The sequence below is a fragment of the Simochromis diagramma genome, unplaced genomic scaffold, assembly GCF_900408965.1.
Source record: "Simochromis diagramma unplaced genomic scaffold, fSimDia1.1 OVJJ01000514.1, whole genome shotgun sequence".
NCBI classification, from domain to species: domain Eukaryota; kingdom Metazoa; phylum Chordata; class Actinopteri; order Cichliformes; family Cichlidae; genus Simochromis; species Simochromis diagramma.
In genome coordinates this window covers 2,565,891-2,585,806 of record NW_024387346.1, presented here as the reverse complement: position 1 = coordinate 2,585,806, position 19,916 = coordinate 2,565,891, and the positions used below count along the sequence as shown (strand labels likewise).

Here is a 19,916-nt window from a genome sequence, read left to right as displayed (position 1 = left end):
TTTGTCACTGTGATTCCCAAATATGTATTTTTTTTTTCCTTTCAACTCTGAAGGGCAAGCTGGTGAAGTCTAACATACTTGCTTTGCTAGTAAAACGCGCATTGCAACTTCTTATCTGGTGTGCGTCTTTTATTTTGACAGCGAATGCGCACATGTGGACCACTTATGTGCACCCCTGGATATGACATATATTTGATATGATACATATGTCAAAGACATTGTCCTAAACTGGACTAACAAAGGACCATGAGTCTAACATGAAACTGAACATACAAACATCTGCTGATGAAAATGTGTTGATTTATTGGTCTGTTATGAAGCTATTGCAATTTCTAATGTGTTTTTATCACTTTCTGATGTTTTATTAATTAAACAATATATGTATTAATTGTTGTGTTATCTATAGATATAGTATTTATATCTATTTATTTATAGTGTAGTAAAAATACTTAATTATTACTGTTTAAATGACTAATATGTGACATGTATTAGTAGTGATGTTGTGCTGAGGGTTAAAATGCCTTTTTGTCTTTTGGTAACTACAAAATGGCAATAAACCATTAATATATGTCTATGTGCTTGGATTTATTTTATCCTATTCAAATTCAATTTATGATACATTTTATTTTGAAACATTTAAAATGGTTCTTTAAAGAACCACTCAAAAAAGGTTCTTTAAAATGGTTTTACCTTGCCAATAAGCCCTCTTCTGTTTTTTTCACACAGCAACAGTAGCAAAGATGCTCATCATTATTTCTCCTTAATCTGTTGCACCTGTAAATGAAGGTGCCCTAGAGTTATATAATGCTCCCCTCAGTTAAGGGCATCACAGGACACACACAAACAACCCCCACTATTTCTGCCTTTCAAAGCTGTAGCCCAGGATCCCTTCAAAGTGCCTTTGAAGGGATCCTGATTACCAAGCTGCCTATAACTAGCATCTAAGCACAGTGCTTTCAATGCACATGCCTAAGAAACTTCAGCACTCACATTCATATCAAATAAAAGGAAATGCTAATGTTGGTCAGTGCAAATGTATTTGTGACCTCCTTCAATCTCACATATGAACAGTGTACGTGAAGAGAACATGTTAATGTATGAATGTAACTCATATGGCCTGTATATTAGCAAAAGAGTCACGTGCACGAGGAGAATTTAAGGACAGAGCCGTTCACACCTTCACGTTCCATTCTCATACCCATCCTGATGAATATGAACCAGACAGCTCTCCTGTAGCGCAATTCATAGCAGCAGGAAAACAAAGAGGGCAGAAGTACAGGACAATGGTATAATGAGACTAACATGAGAAGGATGATAAAGGCATTAAAGGGAGAGTGTTCATCTGTGTGCGTTTGTGAGATTACAGCACATAACCAAGATATCTTTTGTATCTTTTGTTAGGGGTGGAGTGCTAGAATGAGCGCTCCAGTTCGCCACTGCTGCTGGCAAGGTCTGCATCACACCACCTGTTTAATGTGCAGTGGCAGTCCACATGCTCCACACTGGTCCATTTAAACTGAACTTTGGTCAGTTGCAGGCCTGTCTCTGCCTGATCTACATGGAGTACACAATGCCTAAATTTCACTACATGATCCATTATTGGATTTCATAGTATTGGTCTTATTCACAGTGTTGTGAGAGGTCACCTCTGGAAATGCACTCCTGGGACATTCAGTCTGTATCACCACATTCTAAATGAAGCCAAATTAAACCTTCATTTTCTTGAAGGGCAGTTAAACAGAGTTATAGCTGCTCTCTGGTTGAAATTGAAAACAATCCATTTACATATTTATTCAGTACCACTACATATAAAGAGTGATGCTCAGTGGTAGTCTGAGCACCAGCTACACAGATGCAGCTGTGCTGTTGGTGGGAATCATTTGTTACTCTAATGTTAACCATTGCTTTACTTTTGTTTGCATTTTTATGCTTAATCATAATTATGGTTGACTTATAGTCCCCTCATATAAGGGACAGTTGATTGTCAATATCCAGTCAAAGTTTAGTTTCAGCTCTTCAACAGGACCCTTCCTTGTTAGGTGAATTACATAATTAACATCCCTTATTTAAAATCATGAACAAAACAGGACAGCAACAGCAAGGCAGCCAAGCAGGACATTTATCTCCTGTTGTCTTATTCTACACACACACACACACACACACACACACACACACACACACACACACCTCTTTGGTTTGGATTTATGTTTCAAAGAATACAAAAATACAAATAGAAGTTCCTCAGTGGGACTGTGTCACCAAAGCATTTTCATAGTCTGGACATTGGCTGCAAATAATACCTGAAAAAGGTGTTTGCACCATTTGAAGGTTTTATACCAAGTCTGCAGTTTCTGGATGCTTCATTTTATTGCAAATTTATAATGTTTTTATTTCAATTACAGACATGTAATAGACAGATAGATCCCTTGCCAGTCCATCATTCCATCTACTTTAGCACTTACACACACACACACACACACACACACACACACACACACACACACACACACACACACACACACACACACACACACACACACACTTACTTTCTATCAAACATCAAATATCCCCTGGACATGAGTAATTAGTTTAGCAAATACAAGCTTTTGTAATGTACTGCACATAAAAAAAGAGGCTGCTGTATGCAGAGCGGCCTGCCTTAGAACTTAACCTAAGACTATGTAGATGCAAAGGAAAAGTTTTTTTTTTTTTGCCATTTCCAGTGGACTTTTTTTTTAACGTCAAACTAGTTACATGTGCTCATGTAACTTTTTCATAATGTTTTTGATGCTCCTTTAAACACACATAAAAATATAGACAGTGCAGTGTCTTATGAGACAATGTTGGCCAGGTGATCTCAGGTCTCACATAGTTTCTCAGTTACTGCAATTGACAGTAGAGTAATATATTAAAAATACAGGATCTTTTGAGCCAAGCATCCTCAGCGTCTGTAGACAGTGCCTTTCAAATCAGTGCTAGTAGCTCAGTGTAAGAGGCCACAGCAGGGAGGTCTGATTATGAATGCTCAGACGATTGCAAGGACATAGCAGCCACTCACATAACATACTGTACAGTATATTGTCAGTGTCTTAGTAAGGTGGTGGGCCATGATGTGCTATGAAAACAGCTTCAATACTGCTTAACATTGATTCTGCAGGTCTCTGGAACACCACTGGAAGGATGGAACATGTCGTTCCAAAAAAGGATTACTTTTTCCCTATGTTGGTCCAAAATCTCCCACAGATATTTAGTTATTGGGCTGAAGTGACTGTGAAGGCTGCAGCATGCAATTCAAAGTAGGGGACTCAAGGTTTTGGTTTAAATAGTCACCTGACTGTAATTATTGCAGTTCGTCTTGGCGTTCTGTGGTTGGCTGTTCAATCTGTTCAATCTGTTCTTCACAGCTTTTATTATCTGCAGGCACATCTGTGTTATGGCTCTTATTGACCCAAGGTCATGTGTCTTTGACTCTAAAGTTCTGTTTGTCATTAACTATATTTAATTTGACTCTTAGTTTGGTTACTGCTATCTCCAGGTGTTTGAATTTAATATGAGCTTGCAGTTTCTTGTGTATCCTTAAAAGTTTGAGTTGCTGGTTTTGCCTTATCCATGATCGAGTTTGTATTTCCTCCACTATGGTCTTCTAATTATAGTTCTCTGCTGAGCAGGTCATCTACTAATTGGAAGGTTGGTGGTTTGATCCCTGGACACTCATTGAGCGAGACACTGACCGCTAGGTGCTCTCTGAAGCATCAACTGCACGGTGAAAGTGTGTGAATGTTATAGAAAAGCAGAAAACAACAGCACTTTATTTTGGTAGCCCTTGTTTAGTCTTACGGTGTGTTCCCCACAGCTGTGTTCACTTTCCCTGTACAACTACAGTATGTATGCATTCATAGCCTTAGTTTGTTGTTGAGTTGTACTGCTATGGTCCACTGTTGCATACTATTTTGTTTATCATTACTGTGAGTCTGCGTTTGGCATCATCATCCACTGTCAAACCTGACGATGTGATGAGATTGTTTTCTAAATGCCTCTTCAGATGCTTCCTATTATGTAAGTATTAATTGATTGGTAACTATTAGTCAGTACTGGTTTTGGCATTAAATTACATTACTCCTTTACAGAAAAAAGTAATGTAATTACTGTAATTTGTTACTTTGGGATGCATTACACCCACTACTGACCCTAAAGCATTTTGATCTTTGAACAGTTACATCTACAAAGTTGTATATGTACATGGATTTACTGTTTCCTTAACATTGCTGGATATATATTTTTTTTAAACTCTGTGTTGCACACTTGCTTTTTGCAGGAAAATGTAATCCCGTGTGGGCCTAATGCAACACAGACAAAAAGGAGAAACTTAAGTTTGTGGTTTGGTTTGTTTGTTGTTTACTACACTGCTGAGGCCGTATTTTGTGTAGCTAGTGGGGCATTGGGAGTCAGGTTGACTCAACTCCAAATCTGAGGGTGAAAGTTTGGTGTTTTATTTGGAGAAAACTCTCCAGATAGGTAGCTCATCAGTCCTCTCTCTTTAACACGAGGAGTTTCAAGGCCGTGGATTTACCAAGAGCGGAGTAGGTAGCAGACAGCAAGGGAATAAAAGAACAAGAGCAACAGCTGAAAGAATACTTTCCTTATCATTTACCCTGACAGTTCAAACAGTCTAGGAACTATCTGTGCAACCAAAAGAGACAGTTTTGTGTGATCTTTTCTCAGAGAAAGATTATGCTGTCATATCTTGAGACACTCTACTTGATTTGGGGAAGTTGTGAGGTAGATTTATTTGTCGCTGGCTGAACATTGTAATTCTACATCAGTGGTTGTTAATGCCTGTTTTTGTCCTCTTTGTGAGTTTTTGAAAAGGAGGTCCTGAGTTCAGCACTGAAATAGATGTCAGGCTGACAGGACAGTACAGAAGTGTAAATGTAGTGATGAACAGTATGAGAGGAGTGCAGAGATGAGCACTGACATGCTGCACAGGAGGAGAGAAGATGAGAGGAAAACTAAATAAGGAAGTAATTACAAAGTTTGGACTACAATAAAGTGATCCAAAGGTCTTTAAAGATGGGGTTTCATAACTGACAAGGGCAGCACGTCAAAATACCCTTTGGTGTAGTTTTGCAGTATTTATCATGTAATTTTTCTGTTCGGGGTGTTGGGATACTTTATAATACTTACAATGAAAAAGGATAGAAGCAATTTGTCTTTTTCTTTGTAGTATACTTTGTGTTTCATTTCTTTTAAAATACTACAAAGATACTCATTACTTAAAAAATATCTTATTTGAGGAAATTTACACCATAATTCAGAAGAATTAAAAGGTAGTTGATGGGAAATTACACTAAAGTTGCAGGCTGTTTTATACAATATAGTTTGTAACAGCAGTTTCACTGGACTTTTTTCTGTGAACTGCTGGGACGTTTTTAGGAACAGTGCTCTCAGCATATTGGGTTTTCTTTAGTTTCTTTAAGAAACATAGCTATGATTCTTGAATTGAGTCTACAGTAAGTTGATTGAGTCTATATCTCACAGTATCTTGAGTCTGTTGAAGGGGTTGGAGGTTAAAAATGCTGGGGTTAAGGAGGGTGCTTAAGAGACATGGTGGGGCCTGCTCGTTGTCTTTGCTTGAGGCTAACATCCTGAGGCTACTTAGCTTCTACTAGAACAATGTAGCCCGCTGTGCAAGTTGCATTGTGGGTATAGCAGACATGATTATCATATGGCCTCAACTTTCCTTTCCTTTAACAGTTGTTCGAGCACTGCTGATATTATTAGAGTGCATATAATGAATAACAATGAACAAGGACAAATTAGAATTACACATTTTGTATAAAGAGGGGATTACTGTAGAATTAGCAGTCATAACACATAGTAGGGAACTTTTTAACCTCGGGCTGATCAGGCATAGTCAAGAAGAAGAAATCAAGACATAATAAGAACAATATATAATTGAAAAAAATCCTTTCATGAGGGTTAGTCATATACATAGCTTACAGATGACTAGGACTTCCTGCAGAACAGTTCACTTAACAAATTCAGTAGTTTAGTTTTTTATTTTGTGTTGAAATTGCATAATTTATTGTAAAATTCTACAGTTTGTCTATTTTAGAAATATAACTCTGATAACAGTCTTAATATTCTGTGCAAAATTCTTCAAACTTAAAAAGAAGTTGCATGACCTGGAGGTCCGCTGAGTTTCCCAGTGCTGACATGTTTGCCTAAATTCAGAGGTTCTTTTTGCTTTTTGTGTTGTCATTGTGTAAAATCCACAAGACATCCAGTGTAATGCTGATTCACAGGAAGCTAAGTAATGGAGTGTGTCGCAGCCTGTTTCCAGCTTAGTTCTGCTGTCTGAGTCAAAGGTTGCCTATCTGCACCTTTCTGCAAATAGCGAAATAACTGAGTCCTGTCCCGGCGATGTGGGTAATATCATTGTGTTGTTGTAGTTACTGAGGTGTTATCAGCAAACTCGGCCACAGAGTTCTGTCCTTTTGAAGGACTTGGTGTACAAAGTGAGGTTTGACTGTCAATGGTTTGTTGATGAAAAAGTCCAGTATCAAGTAAGAGTATTATACTCAAGCCCAGAGTTCTGAGCTCGCCAAGTAGGTTCAGTTGTGCTAAATGCTGAATAAATGTGTATTTTCCTGATGTAGGTTTTATTGTTTTAACCTCCTAGGACCTGGCATCCACATATGTGGACATCACATTTTGGGATATTTAGACCAAAATACTCAATTTTGCTCTACAAGGGCCTGATATCCACTTACAAGGACATTATACTGCTACTGTTCTATCAAAATTTTAAACGAATATCCTCAGATGTGGCTCTTATTTTTCTTAAAAACAAAAATAAGGTAAAAATAAAAAATCTGGTAATTCTTTGTTTTTACATTCATCTGGCCCCAATCAGCCCAAATATCAAAGACAAATTAAAAATGCATGTCGTGGAAGAGTTCGGGTCTTAGGAGGTTAAGGATATGTGATGGCTAAGCTGTGGGCAGTAGAGATGGCTTCCTCTGTTTGCAGGAAGTTCACACTGGTGGGGGTTCAGACTGACTGGGTCATGGTCTTGATGTGCCGGAGAACTAGTTTCTCAAAGCTTTGAATCCCTCAGTACCATATCGCCCTAAGGCATGAAGCTATTGCTGTAGGATGAATTTTTAATTCCATCAGATACTCATACAGAGAATATATAAATAAAATACACTATATCCTCTACATTGAACACATTCTGTCCAAGATTCAGACTTTACCGTGGTTTTGACTGTGAGAATCCGAGGCTGTTATTTTAGCTGCAATTCAAACCCAAAACGTGGAATAGACATGCCGGTCTAACGTGTCCATTTGACACTTTGCCTCTCCAAAATGCGAAGTGGACACTCATGCAGAAATTGCATTACCAGCAGGGGTAGATAATTTATTTAAAGCCACAGAGTCGGTAGTGAACAAAAAACTTAATTGTCAGAATTGATTAAGCTAGACATCTGATATGTGTATACATGTAAATGTGTTAATAATGTCTGTTTAAATGCTTTCCCGTGATTATTTTCATTTTGGTTTAAAATAAAATATCTCCCTCTGCATGTGCGTGTGCATTTCATGTTTTAGAGAGGCAAAGCGCGACGTGTACGTGGTGGACGGACGTGTCTATTTACACGCTTTGTCATGGTATCAGGTGAGAAATTCCCACTGTAATCTTGTAACTTTAGATATTTTTGTATCAAAAATGTCTTTTAGGCTTCTTTGTTACACATTGTAGTATAAGTACAATGGACTGGTACTTACAGGGAGTGCAGAATTATTAGGCAAATGAGTATTTTGTCCACATCATCCTCTTCATGCATGTTGTCTTACTCCAAGCTGTATAGGCTCGAAAGCCTACTACCAATTAAGCATATTAGGTGATGTGCATCTCTGTAATGAGAAGGGGTGTGGTCTAATGACATCAACACCCTATATCAGGTGTGCATAATTATTAGGCAACGTCCTTTCCTTTGGCAAAATGGGTCAAAAGAAGGACTTGACAGGCTCAGAAAAGTCAAAAATAGTGAGATATCTTGCAGAGGGATGCAGCAGTCTCAAAATTGCAAAGCTTCTGAAGCGTGATCATCGAACAATCAAGCGTTTCATTCAAAATAGTCAACAGGGTCGCAAGAAGCGTGTGGAAAAACCAAGGCGCACAATAACTGCCCATGAACTGAGAAAAGTCAAGCGTGCAGCTGCCAAGATGCCACTTGCCACCAGTTTGGCCATATTTCAGAGCTGCAACATCACTGGAGTGCCCAAAAGCACAAGGTGTGCAATACTCAGAGACATGGCCAAGGTAAGAAAGGCTGAAAGACCACCACCACTGAACAAGACACACAAGCTGAAACGTCAAGACTGGGCCAAGAAATATCTCAAGACTGGTTTTTCTAAGGTTTTATGGACTGATGAAGTGAGAGTGAGTCTTGATGGGCCAGATGGATGGGCCCGTGGCTGGATTGGTAAAGGGCAGAGAGCTCCAGTCCGACTCAGACGCCAGCAAGGTGGAGGTGGAGTACTGGTTTGGGCTGGTATCATCAAAGATGAGCTTGTGGGGCCTTTTCGGGTTGAGGATGGAGTCAAGCTCAACTCCCAGTCCTACTGCCAGTTTCTGAAAGACACCTTCTTCAAGCAGTGGTACAGGAAGAAGTCTGCATCCTTCAAGAAAAACATGATTTTCATGCAGGACAATGCTCCATCACACACGTCCAAGTACTCCACAGCGTGGCTGGCAAGAAAGGGTATAAAAGAAGAAAAACTAATGACATGGCCACCTTGTTCACCTGATCTGAACCCCATTGAGAACCTGTGGTCCATCATCAAATGTGAGATTTACAAGGAGGGAAAACAGTACACCTCTCTGAACAGTGTCTGGGAGGCTGTGGTTGCTGCTGCACGCAATGTTGATGGTGAACAGATCAAAACACTGACAGAATCCATGGATGGCAGGCTTTTGAGTGTCCTTGCAAAGAAAGGTGGCTATATTGGTCGCTGATTTGTTTTTGTTTTGTTTTTGAATGTCAGAAATGTATATTTGTGAATGTGGAGATGTTATATTGGTTTCACTGGTAAAAATAAATAATTGAAATGGGTATATATTTGTTTTTTGTTGAGTTGCCTAATAATTATGCACAGTAATAGTCACCTGCAAACACAGATATCCCCCTAAAATAGCTAAAAGTAAAAACAAACTAAAAACTACTTCCAAAAACATTCAGCTTTGATATTAATGAGTTTTTTGGGTTCATTGAGAACATGGTTGTTGTTCAATAATAAGATTATTCCTCAAAAATACAACTTGCCTAATAATTCTGCACTCCCTGTATATAATGTTTTTCTACTCTAAAAGAAGATGGCAGGTGCTTAAAACACTTGAATGGATGAACCATCTACATATTTACTTTCATAACTACAATATTGTCAGGTTTTAGTTAATGGACTCAGGCGCAGACCGGAGATCCTTGCAGAGTTAACAGTCGGTTTATTTATACAATTGACACCAGGTGAAACTATTTACAACGTGCTGGGGGGAGGGGAGGGGGCTCCAGGGCTCCGGTGCATGTGAGGGGAAGGACAGGAAACAGACACACTCCAAAGGCTCTCTCTTCTTTCTCCACAACGGGGTAACACAAATCCACTCACTCGTCCACACGGTAACAAGCAGGCAGGGAAAGGTCCGGGGTAGATGCTGATAGCTCAACGATCCAGCGACGAGTAACACCGTGCCGCCATCTTAAATAGGCCTTGTGGTCACCCAGATAGGCAGCAGGTGCGTGGGCCAGGGGCGGGAGCCCATAATGAGCACCGCCCCAGCAGGTGAGAGAGAGAGAGAGAGAGAGCAAAAAAAACAACAAAAAACATGTTGCCTAATACAGGATCAGCTGGTGAGGCACAGGGACCATGACAAATATGCTCTTATCTCATTGTTCAGTCCTTCCTTATTCCTTATATGATGCTGTTTGGTCCATACCAGCTCCAATAGCATGAAGCCTGTCGAGAATCTGGTTGTTTTTTTGCGCTCTTGTCAGTTTTCTCCAAGTAAAAGTTTCATTAACTGATTTGACTTAAATGTTCTGATAAACTTTGAAAAGTAACAGGGAAAAACAGACCGTGGCAGATGGCTGTTCTGGTTCTGTGCTGCTCACCAGGGACAGGGTTCAACAGCTTGACGTTTATGATTTTGTCCAGGTAGCCCGTCAGCTTTCGCCCAGAGAAAGAAATGGATCATTTTGCTGACAAGTTGAAGAGATTGCAAACTTAGAAGCCCACATTAAGGTCCAGTCGTGGCTGTCAGTTATTATGTTTAGGTGGTGCCTAAGGCTGATTCTGGGTCGAAGGCTGCATTTCACTAGAGACACCTACAGATTTTGGTTTGACCCTCAGTTATATTAGAGATATTAGAGTGTACACATTGTGCAGAACATTGGACAAACACAATAATGATAGTATTCACATGCATGGCAGATTTATGGCTGAAATCAGTAGCGTGTAATTGCAGAAATGTAGATAAGCACTGTTTATGGATATAATATGCCATAGCAGTGTTTTTAAATTTACCACCCGACGTACATCAAAAGAGGTACACTTCGGGTATGTATATCTGCTGAAAATACCCTCTGTGCCATCTGACATGTTGTAGGTTTGTCAGATTAAAGGACATTGGTGTCATCCCAGCATACCTGCAGTTTCTTATGCAAGAACATAACCGCTACACTAGCACATATGTTGGCTTCATCCCCTTATCAGACACTTTCACAAAGTAGAACAGTCTTGCTCATAGGGGGTCATATGATTGTTGGGTTATTCTACGATCTACTGTACAATATAAAGCGCCTTGAGGCGACTGCTGTTGTGATTTGGCACTGTATAAATAAGATTGAATTGAATTGAATTGAAATTGAATTCTTAGCGCGTATGGTCCCTGACTTTAAAGTAACAGTTTTGAAGGCAACAAGGTTGCAAGTTCATTTTGTAAGGTTGCAGTCACTTTGTTGATGCTGTAGTGATTGAAGTGGCACAGTTCATTAGCAGATCTTGCCCTTGGTGTAATAAATTCCGTCCACAGCATGGAGGGACAAATACAGGTTTATCTTCTAATTCTTTTGAAGGACTTTGAGAGTGCTCTGCATTACGAACACGACAACAAGGAAACCTCAGTTGCTGACTTCAGTACTCTCTACTGAGTAGTAGAGAAGATTGATTGTAACTGGTTGCTATGTACCATCGTGTTCATTCACGTGTCCAAACCATGTGTTGTTTGCTGTCTGTGCCTTCCTCGGTACACCCGTACTGTTCCCCTGAGTCATTTAACAATCATCGCTACATTAATGGACTGAATTTCAGATCTCACCGGTTCATTTCCCACATGCCTGAAGTGACTCTGGATTTTTGCTTAGTTTGGCTCTTTGTGACGTATGAGGTGCTGTTAGTGAGTCATCGAGCAGAGGTGATCTTGATGTGCTGACATTTGTTCAGACTCCTGTAGTTGCCAAGGAGATGAAATGAAATGCAGCACTCAACTTTCTCAGACATCTGTCTGCACTTTCCTCAGTGTGACACACTGGATTAAAAGTAAATTTGATTAATAAAAAAATAAGTAAATGAGTTGGTGCTGGCAGTCTGACGAGCTGCTCTCAAGTTAATTTCCTCTAACTCACTTCCAGAGGTGACGGAAATGCTCAGGGGATGTGTGATTCTGTCATGAGTGATGAAAGTTTTGGTTGTTAGCAAACTTTCTGTTGCTGTTTTCTTTTTGCCACTGCTGATTTTTCTGACTCCACATCTCTGCCATCATGTGGCTCAGATATAAAAAAAATATATATATATAAAAAAATATGCAAGCTTTATTGAAATAGTTGAATTTGTTGCCTCATATACTGTAGCTATAAAACAGTGATTTACTGCTGCCACTACGAAGGCATGAAGTGGAAAGGGAAATGGAAACAATGCCATAAACACCATAAATCTTGTGATGTTTAAAACCAGTTTGAGTTGTTCACTCACTGGTTACTGTACAGGGTCTCATCAGGCTGCAGCAGTTCTCTGCAGCCTGCTTCATTTTCTCTGCAAACAGGCAACATCTATTATTTATTTTAAATCTATTTTTCTTTTTCTTTTTTTCTCTTTTGTTTATTTATAAAGTTGGTATTTCAGCAGTGTTTCTTTTTTCCCCAAAAATATAAATCATGAAAAATCCCCCCAATATATGCCTGATGCCAAAGATTTCCTAGAGGACACATCCTCCACCCCCACCTGCTGCTTAATGTATTTCATGCCATGTTCAGACAGAACCTCCGCCTATCGCAGGTGTACATTTAATCTAGTGATGAAAAGTAGAGAAAGTAGAAAATATAAATGACATATCGGTGGAACAGCCGATCACACAAGGGCAGGACAGTAAAACACATCCTTACAAAACAAATCAAGGTTGGAGGAAGCACTTTTCATTTGTAATCCAAATTGCAGACAGCTCTGTTTGACCTCACAGAGTGTGGCGAGATGGCAAGAGAGAGACAGCAAGACATTCATTAAAGGTGGCTCTGAATTTGGAATTGAGGCCAAAAAAAGGGATGACCGGAAGAAGTCGATAAAACAGTACTGAGTAGAACATTATCAGAAGATTCACGTGAGCTCATACTGAGTGGATGCAACTGTTATTAGGGGAGAGAGAGAGAGGGCAAGGAAACAGAGGTCGCTGAGGGAAGATTAACAGGTAAATTTAGCCTGAAAACAGAAACCCATTCTGTAAAGACCAATGCAAGCACAAAGATGACCATGACTTTTGGCATGTTTGCTGTCGTTTTCTTCCCAGCGTTACATGATCTGTCACGACTGCTTTCTAGCCAATAAGCTGTATAAAAGTAGCACAGAGCATGTGGAGTTTGGCAAATCATACTAAAGAGGATCGACAGATTTGCAGCTAGATAAAGTGGTAAAACTACACCCCTTTGGAGCACGAGTTGCAAGCTCCGTTCCCACTCGGTATCCAGTAAGTGCCCTGGCTAGACCCCCCATGCTAAAACTAAGCCCTGGAATGGCACAGCTATGTTGGCAGCCAGTCCGCAGCTCGGACACAAGCATTTTACTACATGTTGTACTGTGTATGTGACAAATGAAATTTGAATTCGATTGGTCACCTCCACCGACAGTGCAGAGCTGTGTGTTCTGCAGTAATACAACATCTGTCACTGCAAACTTTGCAACAATATTGCAAAAAACCCGACTTACTCTGCATCTACTCTCCAGTACAGTCGTTCTGTTACATTATTTTTTTTAAATGTTCTATTTTAAAGAAATCTTACGATGTGTAGATGATAGATAATTCCAGCAGCGCATTATGTACAGGCCCAGTGTCTGATTATAATAATCTCAAATTAATTAGGACACTTGCTTTAAATGCTTTTTTTAGATTTATCAAATGTCACTTGCTGAGCAGTTCTTACCTTTCAAAGTCACTAATCATCTTCTGCTCCTGTTCTCTCTTTCATGCATGTTAAGAGCTGTTATCATTCAATCCAAACAATACAGCTACCTCTAGATGGAAGCCCTAATGTGCTGCGCAGGAACAGTTTATGTGATTGGACACATTCGCGGAGCTGTTTGAAATGCTGCATTTTAAATTAACCGCCACTTAGCTGCCGTGTGCATGCCGAAGTTTGCTAATGTCGATTTGTTGATCTTTGCAGCATGAATCACAGGTTTGTGATGGAAAAAACAAAGATGTGTGAAGTGTGCAGGAGAAAACTGTGACAATCATTCCTGAACTATTGAGTGAGAATCTTAGTGGCAGAAGAAATGCACGGCTGCAAACAAAGAATGAGCTTGCTTTATATTATCATCTATTAAATGCTGTTAATTATTGATCTAATTACTCTAATTACACATGTTGGCCAGAACAGGTGCCCCATTCCTGTCCTGGCCAACTTTAACCTCTGGAAACAATTAGGGGAGTTCATCTTGATGTCAGTTCAAGAGGTGGGAGTAACTCTACACTGTCGTTTTTAAAAAATTATTAAAGTTTCAAACCAGTTTTCTACCTAACAGGTAGTAGGTGTAGTGTAACACAGATGGGAATGATGCTCGCTTCTCTTTGTGAATTTGTTAAAAGTCTGGCACTCAAGGTCTGAACTTGCTAGAGGCAGAAGATGGCCTTTTGGCTTAGCCCCAAGTAGAGGGAATTTCACTAGTACAGATATGACAGGATTGCTTTTTCAAAGGTCCATTTGAGTTTTAAAAAATAAAATAAAATTCTTCAATGGTAGCTGTGGCTCAGGAGCTGCAGCTGGTTGTCTATGAACCGGGAGGTCAAAGGGTTGATTCCCCAGCTCCTCCAGTCTGCACCTCAAAGTTTCCTTAGGTAAGATATTGAAACCTAGATGCATCCACTGGTGTGTGAACGTGGGCACGGCTGTTGGACAAAGTGCTTAGATATAGAAAAAACTGTGTGTGTGATTGAGTGAGCGAGACCGGTAGTCAGAGTAGAAAAGCACTATATACTAGTCCAGTTATCAGTCGTGACCTCTCTGAAAGGTCACGACTGATAACTGCCCCTTTGATCAGTTCCTTGACTCAGCATTTTCTTTTAATCTGTCTCTCAATTGAGCTGAAAGCCAAACAGGCACACACAAACACATCTCATTATTACACCATAAAATATTTAATATGGGAAGGGTCCCTCGGGCCACCAGAACTGATGGATCCATGAGAATAGCTGAGCACAAAGTAATAAATAGTGCATTTTACAGTGTTTGCTTAGCTACATGACAGGAACCATTAACTGAATAAGCAGTAGCAAAATTTTCCACTTGGCGTTCACACATGCACGCACACAAACACGTCTATCTGCAGCTGATCACCAATCAGCAGCCAGAGTGTAGTTGTGCTTGTATCTTGAACAGCAGATTGTGCAGTGCATGTGCAGGCATGCTACTGACGGCTTCGATTAATGAAACCTGATGAGGTTTTGTGACGACTCTTGACATTGTTTACTTCACCCCATCAAATCTGGTTTCTGATCTGCAAGGGTTCCTCATTCTGGAGGACAGCAGCCTTGCTTCCAGCTCTGTTTCTCCTTTCTCACAGTGATGCTGCTTTCATGTGCATCATTTGAAATAACTGATAGAAACAAGCCCAGTGGAGTCTTTTGAGGATTGCAGAATGCCTGCAAATATGGCAGGAGTTCTTACTTTTTGAGTATTTTAATGTTTGATATTGGGTAGTTTTTGGATTTATCCCGCAGGTACTGGATATATTTTGGTGTTTGCTGTGCTTTTATCTACCAAAGCTGAAAATGTCTTTAAAGTTTTATCCGTCTTTATAAGTGTTATCTTTAGAAGTGTAGCTGTCTCAAAAAGAGTAAGACCAAGCTAAAATAAAATTGTCAGTTAAAATCCAAAATCCTTCAATCACCAGAAGTAGAAATTATGCAGTATGAACGTATTTGAACATGCACATTCAGTTCATTAAATTTTATGTTGTAGTTGTAGCACAGCGACAGTATGACACTTATTCAGATCTTGTTTTTAATTAAAGAGATGCATTAGAACAAAAGTAGTGCAAATATTTAAAAAAATCTAAAGCTTTAGATCTGTAAAAGGGGTAAACTTAGGAGTAATTGTAACAAGGAGTTATAGTTCCTTCTCTCACCCCAACCAGTCACAGCAGATGGCCCCGCCCCTCCCTGAGCCTGGTTCTGCCAGAGGTTTCTTCTTGTTAAAAGGGAGTTTTTCCTTCCCACTGTCGCCAAAGTGCTTGCTCATAGGGGGTCATGTGATTGTTGGGTTTTTCTCTGTATGTATTATTTTTGGGTCTATCTTACACCGTAAAAAAAAAAATCCTAAAAAAACAGTAATATTCCGGCAGCTGGGGCACCAAAATAATAACATAAAATAACAAAAAATAACTTTCTCATGAAAATACGTTTTTTTTCAGTAATGACAATACATTTTGTTGCCCTAATTTTACATGGGATTTTGCCTTTTTCAAGTGCTTTTAAACATTAAATTAGGAACATTTTAATGTGATTAAACAATGAAATTACCTATAAACAAGGTCAATGAATGAAGAGTGTCCAAGCCAGGGCTCGAACTGGCAACCGTCTGATTACAAGGCGAACTGCCAACTCTTGAGCCACGATCACCCTAAATAACAATAATAATAATAATAATTATTTGATGTAACAAAAGTTTACAAGAATCATTTTATATATTTTTCCATAGCATTACATTTGAATTTAACAGTTCAATCTTTCAAATAACAGACAAATATTTGTGAAATTATGATACATTTGTGAATGTATTTTAACAATCTAAATATGCATATGTACAGACAAATACATTTAAAAAACAAGAAAAATTATGTTTTATTACATTTACAGTGATTTTACATTAATTTACAAATAAATAAAATTAATTTAAAAATAAAAATAAAATAGTTCCATCCATTTTCTTAACTGCTTATCCAACTCAGGGTTGTGAGCAGGGATTTGGTGTGGCATGTCGGGGTGGAGCCCATCCCATTAACACACATTTATCATATTTTACTTTAAGTCCACAAAGACTTAAAGTAAAATATGATAAATGTGTATATATGGGTGCTGTATTTAGCTTAAACAAGTATACAATAGAGATTCAATTTTTTTTTAGAAGGTAAGTTTTTATTTTATTTCACTTAATGAATAGTTTTACACTTCCGTATAACACGCAACCACAGAAACCGTCGATGCTCCAACTCTTAAAAACTGATTCTACAAGTCAAATTATTTTTAGTGCATTTTAATATACAACACGATCTTATTTTCTCCATAAATGTCTTTTTTTCTCTTTGAATCTAGGAGGTAAACATCAGAAATGTCAGAACGACTGGATTTCTTGTTGAACTCCTTGATCACCTGTGCTGTGTGTGGTTTCTAGTAAACTGCATTCACTTATTCATTCATTCACATTCATTTATTCTTGGTATTCTACCTTACCTCTCAGTAGCTCCATCCTACTTTTAGTTACTTTCGTTGCCATCCTCACTCTCAAAAGAGTATGGTGTTAGACGCTTCTCAAAGGCAACAGAATTGAATGAGACGGGTCGCCCTCCTCCTGCCATCCAGAGGCTGCGGGTCTTATAGCTGTAAGAAAGTGGAACATGTGGCCTACTTTTACACCAGGTTAACTAATATGATGATTGGCAGTATAAATTAGCCTGTTGTTTAACAGCCCAACCCTTCAGGAGCCCAACACTGATTACACAGTCATAGTTTTTTTTTTTGCTCCAATGCTACAGTCGAAGTCACAGCTAGTCTGACAAGCTTTTGTTGTTTTCTGGTGGCTGAGTTTATGTATTTTTTATCACAAACACTAGCAGTCTACTACATCGATTTTAGGCTTAATGGATATAAAAACATCCTTTCAGGGGCTGTATGTATGAACACTAGCTCTGCCAATTGTCTTCATGACACAGTCATAGTGATTGCTCTCTGCTTTCTCTTCTCTCTCTTTACAGACAGCAACTTTGTTCTGGGAAACGCCCAGGTGCAGTCACTCTACCCCATCGTTTACTGCTCTGATGGTTTCTGTGAGCTCACTGGTTACGCCCGTGCCGAACTCATGCAGAAGAGCTGCGCGTGTCACTTCCTGTACGGCCCAGAAACGAGCGACCGGTCAACGGCCCAGATCCAAGGAGCCCTGGATGAAAGGAGGGAGTTCAAGACTGAGCTGGTCTTCTACAAGAAGGAAGGTGACCCCACATGAAAAATCTGTGTGTGTGTGTGTGTGTGTGTTTGTGTGTGTGTGTGTGTGTGTGTGTGTGTGTGTTGTGTGTGTATACGTTTGTGGATTTAATACTACTTACGGAGGAAAATGAATATTTACTCACCTGTGATTCAACAATAAAGTAAAGGTGTAAAGGTGACTACAAACTTACAGCTGCTGAGGGAGCTGATGATAAAAAACAAATTGGCTGTTTTTAAAAGAAGATATTTAAGAAAAAGGTTGGAGCGGTGGTAAATAAAACATTCAGAATTATATTTTCTTTCCATTCTAAAACCAGGTCAACAGACTCCAGTCAGGTCAGCTGCCGGGACGCTGGCGATACCCTTCTAAATTGTAAATCTCACATGTGCATGCTGTTTAAGTTTTAATCTTCCTAGAATGTGTGCTTTCACTGCAAGCTGCTTTGAAACCCACCCCCACTTCAGCTTTCTGTGCCAGCGAACCAAGTTGGCTTTAAAAAGTTCAAAGCCATCCAGGCCTTTATTTCATCAAGACATCTGAGCAGAGGGTCTACTGAGAAGCCATTTATCTTTTTAAGAGGGAAATAAATCTGGGAGTCATTAGCATAACAGTGGAAAGAAATCCCATGTTTCCTAAAAATAGAGCCAAAGGGTCGCAGGTATAGGGAGAAAAGAAGGGGGCCTAAAACTGAACCCTGTGGGACCCCACATTGAAGAGAAGCAGTAGCAGAGGATACAAACTCACCAAGTTTCACAGAGAAAGTTCGCTCTGCCAAATAGGATCTAAACCACTCCTAACACCCACCAACTGCTCTAAACGGGAAATTAAAATGTTATGATCCACTGTATCAAAGGCAGCAGTTAAATCTAAAAGCACGATAATAACACACCTGAGTCAGGTGCTAAAAACACATCATTAAAAACTCTTAAAAAGGCAGATTTTGTACTATGCAAAGCTTTAAAAACCAGATTGAAAAACTTCTAAAATACAGTGTTCTTCTAAAAAGGACATTAATTGCTTGTAAACTATCTTTTCAAGAATTTTTGAAAAAAAAAAAAACTCAGTTAGGCTTGTAATTTGCAATAATATCAGGATCAAGAGCAGGTTTCTTGAGTAGACGCTAAGTCACTGCATGTTTAAGCTTCACAGGTATAACAACAGAGGACAAATTACTATTTACAATGGATTGTACAAATGGTAGTGTTAATTTATTTTAGCCGACCAAAGAGCTTTTTTTCTTGCACCTCACTTGTTTCGTTGTCACAGTCTTAAGAAGTCAAAACTCAGCAACTAAAAACAACTGATTCTGGCTAATGACAATTAGCTAAACGAAGAAATGAAAGATTAAAAGTGTGCCGAGGAGAGAAGGAGAGCAACAGCCAAGCAGAGAAATGAAAAATCTTAAGGGAAACAAAGCTAGTGAAAGGCCAGACATTCATCCACTCATTAATTGTTAATGAATCAATGGTGTGTGTGAGCTGGCACAGAGGCAAAGGCTCAGTCAAATAAATAATAAGGGGAGTGGGTGACATATAGATAGAAGAGTAGCACAGCACAGGGAGATGAGGACACATCTGCTCCTCTGAGATATAAGGCTATAACAACAGAAGGTTATAAAAACTTGTTTCCCACAAATGCACACGTCACAAATTAGAAGCGTTTCGTGCTTTTATCCGCTCTTCACTAGCTCTTATTAACATTTTAGCAGTTCTCCAGAGGAGCAAGAAAAAAACAAACACATTTATATCCAGTTGGCTCACTCAGATCATGACAATTCTCTTCTAAGCACAATTTTAGCACAATTTCATAATGATTATTTATTCACTGAGCACATAGTCATAAAATACCCCAAGCTTCTCAGTAATCCCTTTAATAACAGGTAAGTAAATAGATGGGAACAACTTCGAAAAACAAAAATGCAAACTGATCAGTGTGGCAATAAAAGCACTTTTCAGGTAATATGAATTATTTTGCTCAAGCAATCCCAAAACAAAGACAAATGGGCAAATAAGCAACGGTACCCTAGATCAGCGGTTCCCAACCCCCGGGGTACATTTTTGGTCATTTGGTACCAGGTCGCGAGAGTTGAGGCTCGGGTGTGAAATGGATGGATTTCTGGATTTTTATCGGTTTTTATCGTTAACTCGGTTTCCCTGGGTCTTTTCC

The 19,916-nt window shown here is 39.2% G+C and overlaps 1 protein-coding gene across 1 annotated transcript in view; it reads left to right on the top strand.

Moving 5' to 3' along the window:
- Positions 1–19,916, top strand: part of kcnh3 (potassium voltage-gated channel, subfamily H (eag-related), member 3) — a 179,696-nt gene that overhangs the window by 100,763 nt on the left and 59,017 nt on the right. The window contains exon 2 of the mRNA XM_040006774.1: positions 17,521–17,754. Coding sequence (XP_039862708.1) covers positions 17,521–17,754 — 234 coding nt within the window. The remainder of the gene's footprint in view (positions 1–17,520; positions 17,755–19,916) is intronic.